We start from the raw sequence: 17,425 nt of genomic DNA on the forward strand, positions 1-17,425 counted from the left end.
ACCTCGTCTTTTGCCAAATGGCATGCTGATTAGAATCAGAGCAGGATCCCTGACGGGGGGGGGGGGGGGGGGCATTAATGTCTCGTGCAGTGGAGCGAGACTTGTGATGTTCTGGCCGTGCAGCTGAGATATTTACGAGGTCCCCGGCGCTGGTGAGAGAGGAGCCCGGCAGAGTGCTGACGCAGCAGCGCCGCGCCATCAGGCTCCTGGTAATGGAACTAAAGCTTCCTGGAAATGATGATTGGCTTAGCTTTAGATCTCTGTTTGTCTTTTCTTTCTTTATTAGTTATGGCCTGATACAGATGTGCATGTATTTCTCTGTATTTTCTGGACTGAGCTTTTTCTGCGTGAGCGTCATATCTGGAGTGTGTGTGTGTGTGTGTGTGTTTTAGATGTCCTCCGTCTCTCCCAGATAGTTTGATGACTGCCAATGGGGTCCGTCGGCCTTGATGACTGACACCAAGATGACCACGGAGTCTGCGAATCGGACCAAAATGGCGCCACGTCTGACAGACGGCGGCGGCCAATCAAATCCATCGATGTCAGGTTGGATTGGTTGAATTAGCCTGAAGAAGAAAGGAAACACTAGTGCGCATGCTCACTGGTCATGGAAGATCATATGTATATATATATAGCTGTCGTAACTTCATACGCGGAAGTCAAACTTGTTTTTCCCTCTAGTAGGAATGACTGCGGTAGCCAGGTCTCTTTTTACATCCACGGGCCCGACGACCTTTGACCCTTCAGGAACATCTCCGGTTCACCTAACTTTGAAGTCTTGTTAAACTTGTATCCACCCCAAACTTCCAGAGCCTAAATCAGTGTGAATCCACAGACATGTGCATAGCTTTGTATGACATTCATATATTACTGTTGAAATGTTATTCAGAAGTCCTCTGCAGTCACTTTGAAGTTCTCTCTGTTAAAACATGTTTATTCAGCTTTTCTATTCCTGATATTTTAGGAAGCGCTTCACACAGAAGCTGCGTATACCTTTTTTTTTACTGCCCTCCATTCAGATAATTGAGTCCATTTAAAAAGCCAGAACTCCCTTTGCAATGTGCTTCCCTTCATTTCCAGGGCTGTAAATCCTATTATTAGACGCCATAGAGCAGGGCTGTCAAACTCATGTTCACCGTGGGCCAGATCAGCATCATGGCCGCCCCCTTAAAGGGCCGGGAACATTTTATAAACTCCTCGAAAATATTGTCTCTTTGCATTTGATTATTGTTTATTTGAGTGTAGAAATGTTGTACATAAGAATGAGTCTCTAATATTACAACATAAATCCATTTAATCCTAAACCTTCAAAATAAAAGCACGGGATATTTTTCTTCAATTTCTTTAAGAAAAGGTGATCGCGTGCCTTTAAAGCCGCCAGGGGCCACATCAAACGATGTTGCATGCGGAGCGGTGGACTGACGGTTCTCGTGAACCCTCCTCCGCCACGGGGGTCCAACAGCATGGCCCCGACGGATGGCACCACGCCAGTTCCAGGGCCTCGGCATCTCCAAAAAACGCTTAATCAAAAGAGACGCGCTCGCCATGGAGAAAAGGGAAGCTGTCGGCGACCCGCTGTGCAGCTCGCCAGAGAATAACCCAGGTCAGTGTGGACGTCGCCAGAGAGCGAGGACATCGGAGAGGACAGTCTGCATCACGAGTATGTAGCGGAAGCTTCTGGGTGGATGGTGATGTCTTCTCCATCAGCTCTGATGGATGCTTATTGTCCCCTTGAATAAATGTCAGAGAAGTCACCTTTTCTTTTTCGCGGTCGCACCGACTCATTTAGACGCTGCTGTGCAATTTCCCCGCCAAACATTATACCACACTTACGTCTTTTTTTTCAATTTGACTTTTTGATTATGCGTCTCTCCTGGAGTCACATTACGGGAAGCAATTTCCCACTTCTGCTTCAAAAGGTGGTGCAAAGGGAGTCAAACGCTGGGGGTGGACTCCCATCGCACCAGGCAATCAAAACCTGCCCGCAACACCACGATTGGACATGTAGTTTCTTAAGAGTCCACCTGATAACACGTATTACCATTTTCATACAGCAGGGGTTTAATATTGAGCGGGGAAAGTAGAACTAATGACTCGCTCCCCCCCTCCCCCACCACACACACACACACACTTGTGTCGCTTTAGCGTCAGAGGTGAAATAACGAACATCTGGCTAACATCTGCCGTGCGAGTTCACGCCGACGGGTCATGATTACATTAATGTCGCTACATCTCAGGTGCCCGAGACTTTACAAGTCGGAGCGGAGAAGAATGTTAAAAAATCAATGTTGCGCTCTTCAGGTGAGGTGTGGATGGAGAGACGTGTTTATCTGGAGAAAACAGCTTCCTGGGAGGCGGCGAGGCTTCACAGGGAAACTTTTTAATTTTGTATGCAATCCAAACAATTTTACAGAAAAAGAAAGACAAGCCAACATCAAAGACTTGAGTATTCAGGGGGGGAGAAACTGTACGAGTAAACACACCTATGGATGCAAAAGCACGTGGCCGAGTGAGGAAGGCGGGTCAATAAAACATGGGATCAAACTCGACGACTTCACGCTGGCGGTTTAATATGCACGGCGCCTTGTTGTGCAGCTCCTCCTCAGGATGAATCCACATACACATGAGATATTCAGGTATTTATGGCGAGGAGATGAGAGGTTTTATTTGTATGTCTGTGATCCACGTGGGTGAGGATTCAGGATCCCAGAGAGCCACAAAGCCCCGTGGCTGACTGCTTAAAATTCGCCGCCGTGTATTTGTGGATCTCTCTTCAGGATACCGGGCGGCCCTAATGTACGATCGAAGAAGATTGTCCCGTTAGCCTCTAAAAAGAGAAAAGAAAAAAGGCACATTTCATTGCAGCTCGAACGTGAGCCGAAAGTCGGGCTTATTCCGTTATCTCGGTGGCCAAAGCTCTCGGGCAGAGCTCCCCTCCTGGCATTTAAAACACAAGTCTGCGATAACATCCTCGGTTCCCCCCGGAGAGGATCTCTGAGCGTCTCTAAATGTCACGTTAAGTGCTTCTCTTGTCCCACACTGATACAAAAAGCGAGCGGCGCTCCTGGAATACAAAGAAGGTCCACGGTGGATGGGGAGAGCGGCGGTTTATCTTCTCTCCGAGTAACTAATAGCCTCCACAGGCGGCCAACCGCACAAAGCACAGCTCACGTCTGCTCGGACGGCCGGTATTAACGTTAGTCAATGTCGTGGCCATTTGTCGAATAAATCAATCAAAAATATATAAAATAGCCGCTGACGCACCATCGGGTTTGTAGTTTACGCATCCAAAAGAAAGTAATGTCCCATTCAGGATTCTGTTATTCTGATTATTTATTTAACTCAACAAAACAAGCAAACAAAACTGTTAATGCTGCCTCCCATGCGCTGGTAAAAACAAACATAGGCCACCAGGTGCATGCTGGTCCTTTACCTGCCTTCTACACAGTGTTACCCAATTAGTGAACAACCAAGACTAAATAAAGTAAAATATAGTAAAATAAAGTACTGAGAGGTAAATAAGATCAGATCCTTCAGGTGAGAACTGTGTAGTAATTATGCCTCTTTTCAAATGTTAATGTCACCCGTTCTGCCCCACATCTTCAGTCGTTGGTTAGAGACGCCAAGTGGCGTAGAATGCAATTGCCTTTTTTTGATTTTGGATTTGTCCCTCCTCTCTTACCGTAGCTAGTTCCTGTTTCATGATTCTACTGAGTAAACAAGCTGCAGCTACGTTTCCCCGTTACTGCTTTGTAGCCTTTTGAAGTTCAAAGTCTGTGAGTATTCATGTATGTAACATGTAACTATCTGCTCCTGGATATTATCTGTGGAAGTACTTTTACGGTGTCATCTTTGTGCTGTAGCAATAGATGCTAATTAGCATCTAGCTAATCGCGATTAGCATTCCGTCATTGACATCCATGTTGGGCGTGGAGCTGCGACCGAATAAGTGTGAAACGGAGATTATATTCGTTTTTGTTGGCTTCCTGTTAATAACAGCTTCCACGTTGTCTTTTTACATTTGCGTTTACACATGTGAACCCAGCATGGGGAGGGCCGACCAAAATGTAGCATTTTAAACAGGATTTTAACGTAAAAGTTCCACAAAAGTAACTTTATTTTCTTCCTCGCCAAGAGTTGTACCACTCGCACATCGTACGAATATGAAGATAAAGCCAGCGGAGACCTCTGGTTCTGCCAAGTGCAGCGTCTTAAAATGTGCATTCTCTCTACTGACCACCAGGGGGCGACTCCTCTAAGTTGTATAGAAGTCTATGAGACAATTAGCCTCCTTCTTGATTTATTTTTCACGTCACAGGCAGATATAAGAGAAGATAACAAATAAGTATATTCCCCAAACATGTTAAAGGTAGGAACTTGGATATGCTGTGCGAATTTGCATGTTCCAATTGTTTAAATATATATATAAATATATATCACGTCTTAATATGTGGCTTTTCACATTTCCTTCTATTTTCAGCGACACTGCGAAAAATGATGAAATCACACGACAGTCTAAAGTGTTCAAAAATGTCCGCCCTGTGAAAAGGTTTCCGACGCCTTGACGAGTACCAACCTGAATCCATCGGCCGCGTCGAGGGACGTGTGCACGGGGGTGTTGGCGTGAAGTCTCGGAGTAAAGTCTCGGATAACTTTAACCCCCCCGTGAGCACACATCTTCAGTCCCTCCACATCTTCCACCTCCGTTACCTCGATTTCCTCCGAAGGCCGATTTGCCCTTTTAGAGCCACGGCGGCTCAGTGGGAGGACAAGAAGAAGAAGAAGAACTCCAGCAGCCCATCATCATTGTCTGCTTATATATATTCGGCGCTACTCTTTTACTCTTCGCAACAGCAAACATCGCGCGACAGAAAGGAAAGGAAGATGGGATTCTCTCCTCCCGCTTCTTCTCTCCTTCTCTCCTTCCTGATTCACCACATCACCACTCCCGGCCGGCCTTGGAAATAGACAACAAAGTGTCTGAGATGAGGAAAGTAAAGAAGAAAAAAACCTGCCGGCTTCAAGGAGATTAAAAAGTGAAATACAGAGTCACACACTTATTTTTCCTTTTTTTTAAGCTGAAAGGGCCATCGCCAATGAATTGTGGGAAAAAAATTCCCACGTTAAAATCATCCCCTTGTGGACTACGTGAACCACGAGGCATCGATATGAAACATATTCACAAACGTCATTATTAATGTATTCATATATGAAGGCATTCTATATCTTACATGTTCCCCCTTTATAACGAAATAAAGCTACCTATAGCCGGGGAGATATGGCGCCTCACACCCCCGCCCTGGGAAAATGAGCTTATAAATCAAGCGCTACATTGAGTGTAGGGCCGCTTACTCATCTCAAGAGGTCTGCTCCTCTTCCTCCACACTCCACTGCTTCCTGTTTGGGGGTTTTTGCCGCATGACTAATGGAGCGCCGCAACTTTTTGTGCATGCACGAGTCTTTGACTCCTTTTTAAAACTCTTACCAAACAGCGGAGGAGAGCCTCCTCTTGCCCGCCTCGGGCTACCCTGAAGGCCGCGGGGTCCCTGTCCGGAGGAATTAAAATCCTTATTCATCAGGACTCTACGGAAGCCGTCCAGGGACACGGCGGCCCTGACGGAGAGTTCAGAGCCCGCATTGTCCCGCATGTCAATCATTCTTTAATGCGTGAAACAAAGAAGAAGAGACTGATCCTCAGGATGTGGATGCACCCCGCTGCGCGTGCGCGTTGCTTCCCCCAATGAAGCGGCATCGCACAGCTGAGACCAGCTCTCTACTGCCCCCTGGCGGTGGAGTAATGCACCTGCAAGGGCCACTGCCACCAGGAGGAGCAGGAAAGATGTTGTTATTATTACTCCACCACATTTGTCTTCTTCTCCCATTTTTTACTTCTGTCATCACTTCCTCATTTCATCCCGTCAAACATTTGTGTGAAATTGACACATGAATTCTCGAGTGGTGTGCAAAGTCGTATGTTTTTTTTAGGGAAGTCAGAGAGAGCTTTGGACCTTCCAATTCGCCCCTTGAGTTCTCAAGAGGAATTTATGTGCAAAATTGTAAGACATTTTGCTCAAAGCGATCCAAGCGGGGATATTGAAAGGATTGGGTGAGATCCCCGTGACCTCTGACCTTCCGAATTCCAATGGGTTCATTCTTGAGTCGAGGTGGACATCTGTGCCAAATATGAAGAAGGCATTGCTAAGGAACCAGACTTTTAGGAATATTTTTTTTTACTGCAGTGTAAACCAAACGCCATTATTATTATTATTATTAGATCATAAAAAACGGATAAAGGAAAGATTACTCGGATGTGAAAAAAGGGGGTTGATGTCAGTGATAGTTTCGACCACTAGGAGGAGCCATTGCACAAGACCAGCACACCGACTGTAGGGCAGAGTTTGCAATACCTTCACTCGCTCTGCACCCCTCAAAGTACTGATGCATATCTCACGCATCACTTCCAGCGTTGAATGTGTCCCCCTCGGCTGAAGGAGGGACCGTTTCCAACCCCGACCCCCTCTCCCTACCTCCAGACCCGCCGTTTCTCCATTTCAAAGCCCTGCAGCCTGCTTCTCTCCCCCCCCCATTCTCACTGCGAGCTGCGTCAAGTCACGACAACACAACAACACCGGAAATGAGGAGCAACGTTCTATATATTTCTTAGTTTGAATTTATTTTTTCTTGTTTGTCAGCATGATATATTTTCGTCGTAATTTACCCATGGACTCGTGTTTGTATAAATTGTTCTTTTACTAAATGAGACAAATCTGTAACCTGACGGAATAGACGGGATAGTTTCAGGAGAAAACAGATTTCAAAAAGGAGAGCGAATGAGATCATATGGAAGGAATGTTGTAACACGCTGTGTTACATTATAATTTATAAAGTATTAGGGGACATGTAAAATACAGGAGGAGAAAAAATAAAGCCACATTGTATTAAATAGATACTAAACTAGATAGCATTTAATTAAGACATTCATTCAAAGTCAGACAATTAAAGGACATGGAAAACAATCACAGTCTAATGTAAATGTCATAAAATGGTTCCATGGCTCAATTAAACTTTTGCATAGTTTTTAAGAGCCCATGTATTCACATGCTGTATCTACATTGAACTGTTTAGGGATATTGCACATATGTATGTAAAACTACCACTTTTCCATCTGCAGTCCTTTTGCCCGGATGTCAATTAAAATACCACAAACAAGATGTGTATTTTTTTTAATGTTATTTTACGGTCCCGTTATCAGAATAATCTTATTTTGAAAATATTTACCGGAAGTTAGATGTAGTTTATTGCAGTTAGCTTGATGGCGGTCTTCTTCTTTTTTAAGCAAGCAGGGATTTAGGAATGTGGAGACCAGTGGCTACGTCACCCTCAAATCGCCTGGGGTCCCGAAGATAGAAAACTTTTCCCGAAGGCTGTGAATTCGGAACACAAACCCTCCGGTAAGTTGTATTCACGAAGTCCTGTTGTACATAACTCAACATTAAATAGTATTCTTTGTTAGTGATGTATTGTAACGGTAGTTTCAGTCCAAGGTGTTCAAAGTTTTCCCCCCGCACGTTGACACGAAAATAAAAATGTCCGTTAGCTCGCGGTTTGAAACGAGGAGCCGTCGCGAGCTCGCAAACAACACGCGGATGAAATTGATGGCAAAAGTAGCGTTGAGACCTTTTTTTAGGAAGACTTATTTAGTGTCGCTCAGACGAGTTTGAACATGTGTGTTATTGTTTCGGTTGAGCTAAAGAAAGAGGATTAAGAAGAAGAAGAAGAAGAAGAAGAAGAAGAAGAAACCTGCCCCGACATGAGCAGTTTGTTTCGGAGACGTGACGTCAAAAAGAGATTAGCGCTGTTCTCCGTTCGCTAGGAAACTCAAACTAAAAAACCCTCCGCGTGCTCATCTGCAGGTAAAGGAGCGCGGGGATGCACTGCGGTCCGTCCCGCAGGAGCTAGTCCGCCTCCCGCACACTCCGCAGGGACGGGCAACGTTTACCGATTCGCAGCCAGTGTTGTGATAACATTCATCTCTCTGTCTCCCCCCTCAGGGACGCTCGTCTCTCGTCTCCATGGCAACGCGGTAACGCGTCGGACGCCCAGCGTCGCGTCGCGTTGCCTGCGAGGGGGCGGAACCGGAGAGGAGCGACGGGTCTCCGGTCTCTTCCTGCCCGCAGAGGCGAGATCGGTCGGAAGATGGTAAGGAGAGGCCCCCGGTGCGTCGGGAGCGCGTGCTAGGTAGACGGGACTGTGACGCTCACGTGACGTGTTACGTAATGGATCTACATATGAGAATTTAAAACCTCTTTTTTTTCTTCTTCTCTGCAGCCATTTCACGACGGAGCGTACTACCCGTACATCAGTGACACCCAGGGGACCTGCTCGTCGGCGGGGATCCCGTCCCTCCTGAATTCGCCGAGCGGCATGACTCCGTCCAGCGGCGCCTCCGCCTTCGCCCCCTTCAAGTTCCGCCCGCGGCGGGAGAGCGTGGACTGGAGGCGGATCAGCGCCGTGGACGTGGACCTGGTGGTGAGCCAGCTGGACCTGGACGCCCTGCAGGAGCACATCAGCGGCGTGACCTTCTGCAGCCTGGACGGCGAGCGGTGCCAGCGGTGCCAGAGCCCCGTGGACCCGGCTCTGGTCAAGCTCCTGCGGCTGGCGCAGCTCACGGTGGAGTGGCTCCTCCACTGTCAGGAGTTCCTCGCCCACAGCGTGCGCGCGGTGGAGGAGCGGGTGGCGGCGGCCGGCAGGGAGCGCGAGCAGCTGCTCGCCCAGCAGAAGAAGCGGGAGGAGACGGTGAAGACGCTCACCGCCGAGCTCAAGCAGCGGAAGAAAGTCATCCGGACCCAGCAGTCCATGCTGGCGCCGCGCATCGTCAGCGGCCAGAAGGTACTGCTGATATGCTAAATGGGGAGGGGGGGGGGGCAGGCACCATTTGTATGTTTGGCAAGCATACAGCCAGCTCCATCACCCCCACCCTCTTCGCCCCTCCTCCTAAGGGCCCCCACGCTGTCATTGTTCCCAAGGTCTATTCACCGCTCAAGCTTTGTGCTTTTCCTTGAGTGGGTTTAAAAAAAAAAAAAGAAGATATCATTGGTTCTGAAGAGGTTCTGTGTTGTGAGCCGCCACGGCCGCCTTGTGGTTATAATGAGCTTTGTCTACAGGCGGGAACAAGAGGGCGGAGGGCTGCAGGACAGATGGTGTCATGTGGTGGCAATTAGTTCTTTTCTTTTTAATCCACTTACAAAAGCGTGACAAGAGCAGTAATCAAGACGACCGTTTGACTCCACACACACACACACACACACACGTCCTTGATGAAGACGTGTGTGTGCTCGAGACGCGGTGTGATCCGTCTGTCGGGTCCATTTGTCGGCGGTATTTATAGCACCAATCAACAACAAAAAATGTCCCCCTCTCCAGATTGTACGGCGGCCGTTGACCCGGCTGAGCGGTCGCCGAGGCAACAGACCGAGTGCGTCTTGACGGCGTGTGGTTGCTAGGTGTGCGCTCGCAGCTCGGCTAACGGAGATAGCTCAATAATTGATAGATTGTCCTTTTGAGGACCTCTGGCACTTGCTGCTTGATGTCGACCCACATGTACCACACACACACACACACACACAAACACACACGTGGGGGGGGGGGGGGTAATTTCATTCCAGTCTCCACGGTAATGCCATAACCCTAATGTGATCACTCGTCGTAGCGGCACACTTCTCTCTGGCCTGTGGCTCCTGGCTTCCTTATGGTGTGACAAAGATATCATGAGCAGCAGCAGCAGCAGGTTGAATGACATGTGGCGTGTGTGTGTGTGTGTGTGACTGCATCTATTCTAGTAGAGAGGGAACCTCATTAGTAGCTAAAGGAGATTTTGGACTATCTATGAATTGGTACAGCTGGCTCACTAAAAGATTAATGACACTTCATTACTGCTAAAAATGTAGGGTCAAAAATATTGAGCATAACTTTCACACACAAAAATCAAATGTTTCAGCTCTACTGTGAAGTAGTACAACACTGTGTGCCAGTTAGTAGGAAAGAAAGCAACTATTTTGGTTATTGCCTAACAATTGTGGACTTTTTGATGATTCCATCTCTTCAAATGTGAAGATTTGCTGCCTCTCCTTGCTTTCCACGATCGTGACTTGAGAGTTGCAAATACACACAACGCCAGCGCGTATGCACCTGCTTTGGTTTTCCTATGTGTGGCGTCTTCTCGCACCCTTGCTTGCAAGTGTGTTGGAAAAAAATGCACATTTCAATCTATTACTGAAACAGTTTTTTTTGTTTCTTTCAGTGTCCACATTGTGATAAATCCTTCCTCAATTCCTCGTTCCTCCAGAATCACATGCAGCGCCGTCACCCCGGCGAGTACGACACGGGTAGGTGGAGCCGAGGGTGGCGATGCATGAACCGACGGGCAGATAAATCCTTAGCACTAGAACATTCCCTCCCATGGTGTCGTTGCATCAACAATATCTCTCCTTCCTCAGAGTGCCGCTCGGACAGCGAGAAGAGATCTCAGATGGAAAGCCTCAAATCTGAGATCAGCGGCCTGAAGGAGCAGGTGGTTCAGCAGCAGCTGGACTTGCAAGCCAAAACCGCTCAGGTAGGAATAACTGGGTTCGTACGGTCATGGAAAACCTGGAAAAGTCATGGAATTTAAAAATGGTCATTTCCAGGCCTGGAAAAGTCATGGAAAAAAACTCAAATTAGAAAAGTCATGGAAATGTTGTTATATTCACATGTTCATTTACGCCGAGTTTGAAATAATTGATATGTTTTTTTTAAAGAAAGACGCTCAAAAACGCACACGATTTTCTAAATTGTTTGGTCGTGGAAATTTGGTTTAACGTCATCATGGAAAAGTCATGGAAATCCATTGGTCAAAATGTGTAAGAACCCTGGAATAACCAGACCATATATATTTTTTATTTCTGTCCCTAAAGCTCTGTGTGGCTCCGTGGTGACTGAGCTCTTGGTTGTTCTCTGTGGTTCCAGGAGAAAGAGCAGCAGTCCGTGCACAAAGACCTGCTGAGGGATCTGGACCGCTTCAAGGCCGAGGAGATGGTGCGCATGGACCGCAAGATCGAGGACAGCCGGGATGGCATGCGCAGGGAGATGGAGTTCCTCTACACCCGGAATATTCAGGCTCTCAATGTAGGAAAGAGGACACTTGATGATCCCGTCCGTGGTTTTCTGGATGCGTTTTATTCATAGCGCGTCGTTTTAATTATCTCGCTTGTGTCCACATTCATAGGAAGCCAATCAGAATCAGACGGCCAAGCATGAGAAACCGAGCAGCCCCGTGTACTCTCAGCCGGAGAGAGATCTGGACAACTACAAAGAGATGCAGACTCAAGCCATGCAGAAGATGGAACACCAGCTTAAGAAACAGGTTCGTGGCGTCGAGAGGAGGTGTCGCTTTGGGACAATCCACAAGGGAATGAAATCATTTTTTGAGCGGAACAATATTCTCTTGCAGGATAAAAAGTGGGGATCCCGGCTGCAGGAGATACAGGAGCAGCACGAGTCTGAGAAGAACCGGGTACGTTCTGTCACCTGTCGATAACCTTGTGTGGTCAACCCAAGGCCGCCCCGCTTATCACAGCCAGAAGCTCGGAGAAACCCACGTCATCGTCCGATTCTCACCTTTCCGACGGGCCTTGAACACGTCATGTGTAACCAACGCTTCCATCAGAAATGGCAACCAAATGAAAGCTTTCAACTTTAAAGTTTACGTAAATAGTTTCATAATATTTATATATATTTAGATTTAAATATTTATTTTTAGATATTTATTATATATATATATATAGCATGTGGAGCCAAATGTAAAAAAAATTATATATATTTATTTTTATTTATTTACAAATATATATATATATATATATAGCACGTGGAGCCGATTGTTTGCAAGACGTATTGGTTATGATTATTAGATGTAAAGATTCCATTGTTTACCTTTCTTTATTCATTTTTTTCTACATTAAATGATCAAAGACATTCCTCTTGCTTTTTATATCTAACAAGCTTCATATTGAGATTCTGTAAATTAAAAAAAGAAGCCTCTTCTCCTCTGCCGTCTCCCAGCTGCTGAACGAGCTGAGCCGGATGCAGTCGTCCGTGTCCGACCACCAGGAGAGCAGCCAGCGGCTGCAGCAGGAGATGAGCCGGAGGCTGCAGGAGAGGGAGCACACCATCCAGGCCCAGAGGGAGCAGGTCAGCGCCGACTCGCACGACACGCGAGGAAGCGAGGCTCATTCAGGACATCCTGTATTTGCTCCTCGGGCTCTCTGTATGGAGACGCGACCATACTGTATATCCGACAGGAAGCCGGTGCTTTTCCTGGATTCACGCCACAATTTCCCCTGAGCGATTTAATACTAAAGGGCCCAGAATTCTGCTCCAATATAATGGCACTTTTCCACACACGCAGTGGAATATCCCCGACATCTTACCCTGAAAGAAGACCAAATATAATAAAAGTGTTTTTTTTTTTACTTCCAGATAAGGAATATCTCCTCGAATCCACCCACCAAGATAGTGGAAGTACCAAGTAAGAATTAGTTTTGTTGCCTAAATTGAAAAGGTTCTCCACTGAAGGAACCGGCCCGTGTTCACCGTGTTCTCTGTGTTCCAGTGATGGTCAGTGCGCCGGCTCCGGAGCCCAAACCAAAGAGAGTGGTGCTCGGTAAGTCGGCCGTCACGAGCGTAATAAAACATCGTCGCTCCCAGAGAGGCCGACGAGCATGTGCTTCTACATGCTAACATCCCCGCGCCACCTCCCATCTTTTTTTATACATTTGACCTCCCCTGTTGACTTTTTTAATGACCTTTGACCTCATGTGCTGTCCTATTAGAGGAGCCAGTATCTGCTCCTAAGCTGGATCCTATCCAGGAGCTGTCGGAAGAGGAGAAAGGTAAAGCGGGCAAAGAGACCAACGCAGTCGACTGCATGCCGTCTGCATGGATGCACCAGTCTGTCGTGGGCAGCGCTCTCCCCTCAGGGGACAGCGTGGACGGTTTTTGAAGTGGGGTCGTGTGAGCTACTCCTCCACAGTCAGAGGGTGGATGTTTTTTTGGACCCAGAAAAAAGCCGATGGAGGCAGCGGGAGACCAGCAGCTCACTAGTTCCACGAGGAAGAAATGTGGCTTTGAAACAGCTTCAGGTTTGAGTCCGAAGAACTACAGTCAAAATGATTCTCCCTATAGTATATGTTTATTTTATTTTCTATGAAGTCTATTTTCCGCAGCAGTACGTTGCTTCGCTCCCCCGACGGTGGCCCGGTCCGCCTCTCCGAGCTCCGTCTGCCGTAGTGTCACACCGACTGTGGAGAAGTAGCTCATACGACCTCACTTGAAATGATCCAAACCTTCACATCCAGTCCACACTTAAAAAAAAAAAAGCAGTCAGCTGAATGTCTGTGTTGACGCGTTGCCGATCATCACACCCGCTCGTCATCTCGTGGCAAATAAAGCCGTCAACATTCTCCTCTTCTGCCCGCCCGGCTGCAGTCGCATCCGTCTCCCCTCCCCCCCCCCGACGTCGGCGTGGAGCTTGCTGTGAACGTTGGCGACTGCATGTTCATCTCGGCTTCATTGTTGCCTCTCTATCGTCGTTATATAACCGGAACCTGATTTTGATTAATACTCTGTTGATGAAGTGAGATTTCTCCTCAGACTCGAGCAGCTTCTCCGAGCGGAGGCCGGCGGAGAGGAGGCCCCCCGAGCCCGCGCCGGAGAAGAAGCCGAGGGCCACCGCCAGCGCTCTGAAAAGGAACCCCAACATCAAGAGGGAGATGCGGCCGGATCTGGAGCAGGCCGTGGTGGAGAAGCTGGAGAACCTGGGAGTCAAGTCTGTACGTTCACGGCACGCGACGCAAAATAAGATGCTCTTAAAATGTCCGATCACTCAAACGCTTTGTCATCGATCTGTTGCTCCAGGACCAGAGCGGCCTGAAGGACAGAGAGCTCAGCTCCATCCTGGCCAAGGTGCACTCGAAGAGGGAGAGCGTCGCCAAGGGGCTGCCCGACTACTGGCGCCGGCGGGAGGAGATCGCCGGCGCCGTGGAGCAGAAGCTGTGCGGCCAGAGAAGAGGCAGCGAGCCGGCGGCCGAGTCGCAGGCCAGGTCCAGACCGTCGGTTCAAGGCGAGTCATCGGAAAAGGACGAGACCGATTCCCGCCGTCGGCCCGCGTGTGACGAGCGTCCGTTTGGTTTGTTTTCCGTGTGCAGTGCTGCAGATCCGGCCCCGGTCCAGCAGCCTGCCCTCCCGGGCGTCCCGGTTGGTGTCTGCGGTTAAACAGCCCAAGACCCCCCAGCCGATACCGAGGACCAGGACCACCGCCAAGCCCAAGACATCTACACCCAAGACCGCTCCGAGGACCTTCACAACCAGGTAAGGAAAAGGCTTCTTTTTTATTTTATTTCTCCATAAACGTCTGCGTGGCATCAACGTGTGTAAACTATCGTGTTGTTAGGCCGGCATGTTGTTTCTATCGGGTTCATTATTCTGTTCTCGTGCCTTTTTATGGTAAAACACAACCTCTTGAGTGTCAACGGGATAGTTCTTTAGTGTGTTTGCATGAGCTCCTCCACCAGTGATTGTGTTCCTACACGAGATGGAGTTAGGAGAAAAAGGGGGAGGAAGACTACCTGTTGGATGGTTAGTGAAACCCTGTCTGTGTTTGTCGAGGACCCCGCCTTTCAGTTCGGGCGAGGAGTCCGACGACGTGGACACGGACGTCGAGGAGGACCGCCGGCACCAAAAACACCAGCGGGGCAAGTCGCCACAGCCCCGGCTGAGCCAGGTCCAGATGGGAGCGAGCAGAGCCGGTCCGGTCCAGTCCAGGCAGGCCCACGGCCCGCAGTCCTTCGCCTCCAACCCCCAGCAGGCCCGGGGGGGCTCGGCGGTCGCAAAGATGGAGAGCGACGATGACGAGTGGTCCCAGGTCAGCGAGCTGCAGGAGATCGACCCGAAGCGGCTCCAGAATTTCAAAGACCAGAACGGCAACGTGGACAAGAGGAACTTTGGCAAAGGCAAGTGGTCCAGCCTCCCAACCCAATGACTACCGGGCTCTAAAAACACCAGAATCCACCGAGACGTGAAGGCTGGCGGAGGAATCAGGGGCTCTTTAAGCTCATGTCTTGACGTCTTATATTATATATTTTACATATCTTTTTTAAAGATATGTCATGTTTTGTTTCTTTTAGAGAACAAAATCAATGACCTGGTTCGAAAAATGGACAAGCAGGTAGCAGAGAGAGCCGTGAAGAAACCAGCAGGGGGCGTCAGCGTCTTACCGGAGAGGAAGGACGAGGTCCAGGAGCTCACGGTGAGCTCCTCCACCGACAGAACCTCTGTGCGTTGGCTTCGGCCTCCACTGTAGACGGCTCATTTGATATTGTGTGTGTGTGTGTGTGTGTGTGTGCGCTCTGACAGTACACGGACCTCGAGGAGAGCAGCGAGTGGGCGGTGTCCTCCTTTGAGGACAGACGGGAAGCGGCTAAGCCGGCTCCGGGCCACGGACCGGCGAGGAAGAGCCTGGAGTCGCCCAGCACCAGCGTGTGGGGCACCTCCACGGGGAAAGGTGCCAAATCCGGTGAGTCCTGAACACGCCTTCATCACCTCGAGGTCACCGGCCACGTGTCCCTCGAAGAGGAAGGGAGACGAAACGGAACAGTGGGATAGAACAGCATTCAACGATAGGCGCATGATGATGATGATTGATTGGACTTCTCAGAGAATTTACTCAACTTTATTTTTTTAGACTCTTTGTTTTCAGCAACTTATTGTTGTTTATTAATAAGTCATCCCCCCCCCCCTCTCCCCCGGCAGGTCTGACCGACGGCGGGACAGGAAGCACCCTGAAGAGCAGCCTGTGCTCCCTCAGCGACATCAGCGACTCCGAGGACACGAGCAATAAATAGCAAACCGGTGACGTAGCGACACCCAGACCTCAGTGTGACACCCCACATGTGACACCGCCATGCACACGCCAAATAGTCCTATTTCATTCTGTGGTGACACGGAGAGAGCAAGACTAGATTTTGTGGATTCAAAGAAAGCGCATCTCGTGAATCTGATGGTTCAATAACATAACATGTCTCACCTCGCGCCTCGGGCCAGTCGCTTTTCAACTTTTATATTTTTGTTTTTGTCTTTTCATTTGGTAAATTCATTCTAAATATAACCCCAAACGCTCCAAAACAAGATGCATGTATGCAGTTTGTGTCAAATTTTATATCTCGCCTTCACGTGTGAAATTTGAGCAATGAGATTTTTGTAAAGAAAATATTTATGCGCGTAATAAAATGTCTATGTGGAATCAGAAGTGGGGGGAATTGGTACGTGGAACATTCCGGTGCCGTGTCATTTTTTTCTTCAACTAAGCAAAAACAAATTAGTTTATTATCGAGTTCAATACATGGAAACAAGTATTTCAAGAACCACAAAACATTCCTTTGTCCTGGGTGCAGATGTTCTAACAGTCATCATGTATTCTTTATTTTCAGTGTTTCTGAAAAACAATAATTATGTCATCAATTCATAAAAGATAATTAAACTAAAACAGAACAGGAAGTAGTTAAAAGGACCTCGACCACAACATAAACAGCACAGCTTGCATATTACAGACATGATGAGATGCTGATGGAGAATTATGCATCATGAGTCATTTAACCTTTAGACGCCTGGAGCATATTTAATGTTGGTGCATTAATTTAAAGCGCTGATCTCGTAGGGTTTTATTTAAAAGCGGTGTCGTGTGGCTACTTTCACTGCACACGTACACGCTTCACACTTTATTTTCGGTGCTCTATTCTGATTGGCTCACCCCGACCGCCACACTCATTTGTAATATGAGCAGCTGCGTCTTTTACAGGAAGTAGCAGCTGTGACGGCTTTCTGTGGGCCTCCCTTGAAGGTCATCGGCTCTTTTCGCAAAGGTCAAACGTCCGAAGGCATATATTTAATTATTCCTCTCCAGCTTTTTGATCTATATTCATCCAAACGTCCTCCATCCTGATGAAAGCTTGCTCCACCGGGATGGAGTCTGAGGTGGACCAGTGACCTGAGATCAACAGCTGGACCACACTAAACATTACCAGATGTTGGAGGGCCATCTACTGGCCACTCAACGGAAGTTCATGTGTAAATGAAGAACTCTTATGAATTATGAAGCCACAAAGTACCAAAGAAAGGAACTTCAATAGGAACGCTGTTGACAATGTTTTTAACTTAACTTTTATCGAGAAGAAATAGCATTTATAAAAAGATGGCATTTTACAAAAAAGATGTCTGTAATGTTATGTATACCATCGTATGTGTGGTAATCTATATATGTATAAAATATAGCTGTTCCTCCTAGCTCCAGTCATTATGCTAAGCTAAGCTAACGGAACACTGTCTCTCGCCTCAT

General features: G+C 47.9%; 1 protein-coding gene across 2 annotated transcripts; it reads left to right on the plus strand.

Annotated features, from left to right (window-relative positions):
* Positions 1-7,354: 7,354 nt before the first annotated feature.
* dzip1 (DAZ interacting zinc finger protein 1) lies at positions 7,355-16,339 on the plus strand. 2 transcript variants are annotated; one of them, XM_056431670.1, is made up of 18 exons: positions 7,355-7,451; positions 8,052-8,199; positions 8,329-8,889; positions 10,301-10,385; positions 10,497-10,612; positions 11,005-11,163; positions 11,264-11,401; positions 11,489-11,551; positions 12,097-12,225; positions 12,514-12,562; positions 12,647-12,697; positions 13,687-13,865; positions 13,951-14,155; positions 14,241-14,403; positions 14,701-15,044; positions 15,219-15,340; positions 15,448-15,607; positions 15,844-16,339. In XM_056431670.1, exons 2-18 carry the CDS (start codon positions 8,197-8,199, stop codon positions 15,933-15,935), a joined length of 2,619 nt encoding a protein of 872 aa, XP_056287645.1. In that variant the 5' UTR covers positions 7,355-7,451; positions 8,052-8,196; the 3' UTR covers positions 15,936-16,339. The 2 variants fall into 2 exon arrangements, with proteins under 2 accessions (XP_056287645.1, XP_056287646.1); XM_056431671.1 differs by having other exon boundaries at positions 10,346-10,385.
* The last annotated feature ends 1,086 nt before the right edge of the window (positions 16,340-17,425 follow it).

The sequence above is a fragment of the Pseudoliparis swirei genome, chromosome 14, assembly GCF_029220125.1.
Source record: "Pseudoliparis swirei isolate HS2019 ecotype Mariana Trench chromosome 14, NWPU_hadal_v1, whole genome shotgun sequence".
NCBI classification, from domain to species: domain Eukaryota; kingdom Metazoa; phylum Chordata; class Actinopteri; order Perciformes; family Liparidae; genus Pseudoliparis; species Pseudoliparis swirei.

Bases quoted from the DNA above. Each gene is read 5' to 3' on its own strand.
- dzip1 (XM_056431670.1), top strand. The intron at 13,866-13,950 runs GTACGTTCACGG...CTGTTGCTCCAG, and splicing joins AGAACCTGGGAGTCAAGTCT to GACCAGAGCGGCCTGAAGGA. The intron at 15,608-15,843 runs GTGAGTCCTGAA...CTCCCCCGGCAG, and splicing joins GGGGAAAGGTGCCAAATCCG to GTCTGACCGACGGCGGGACA.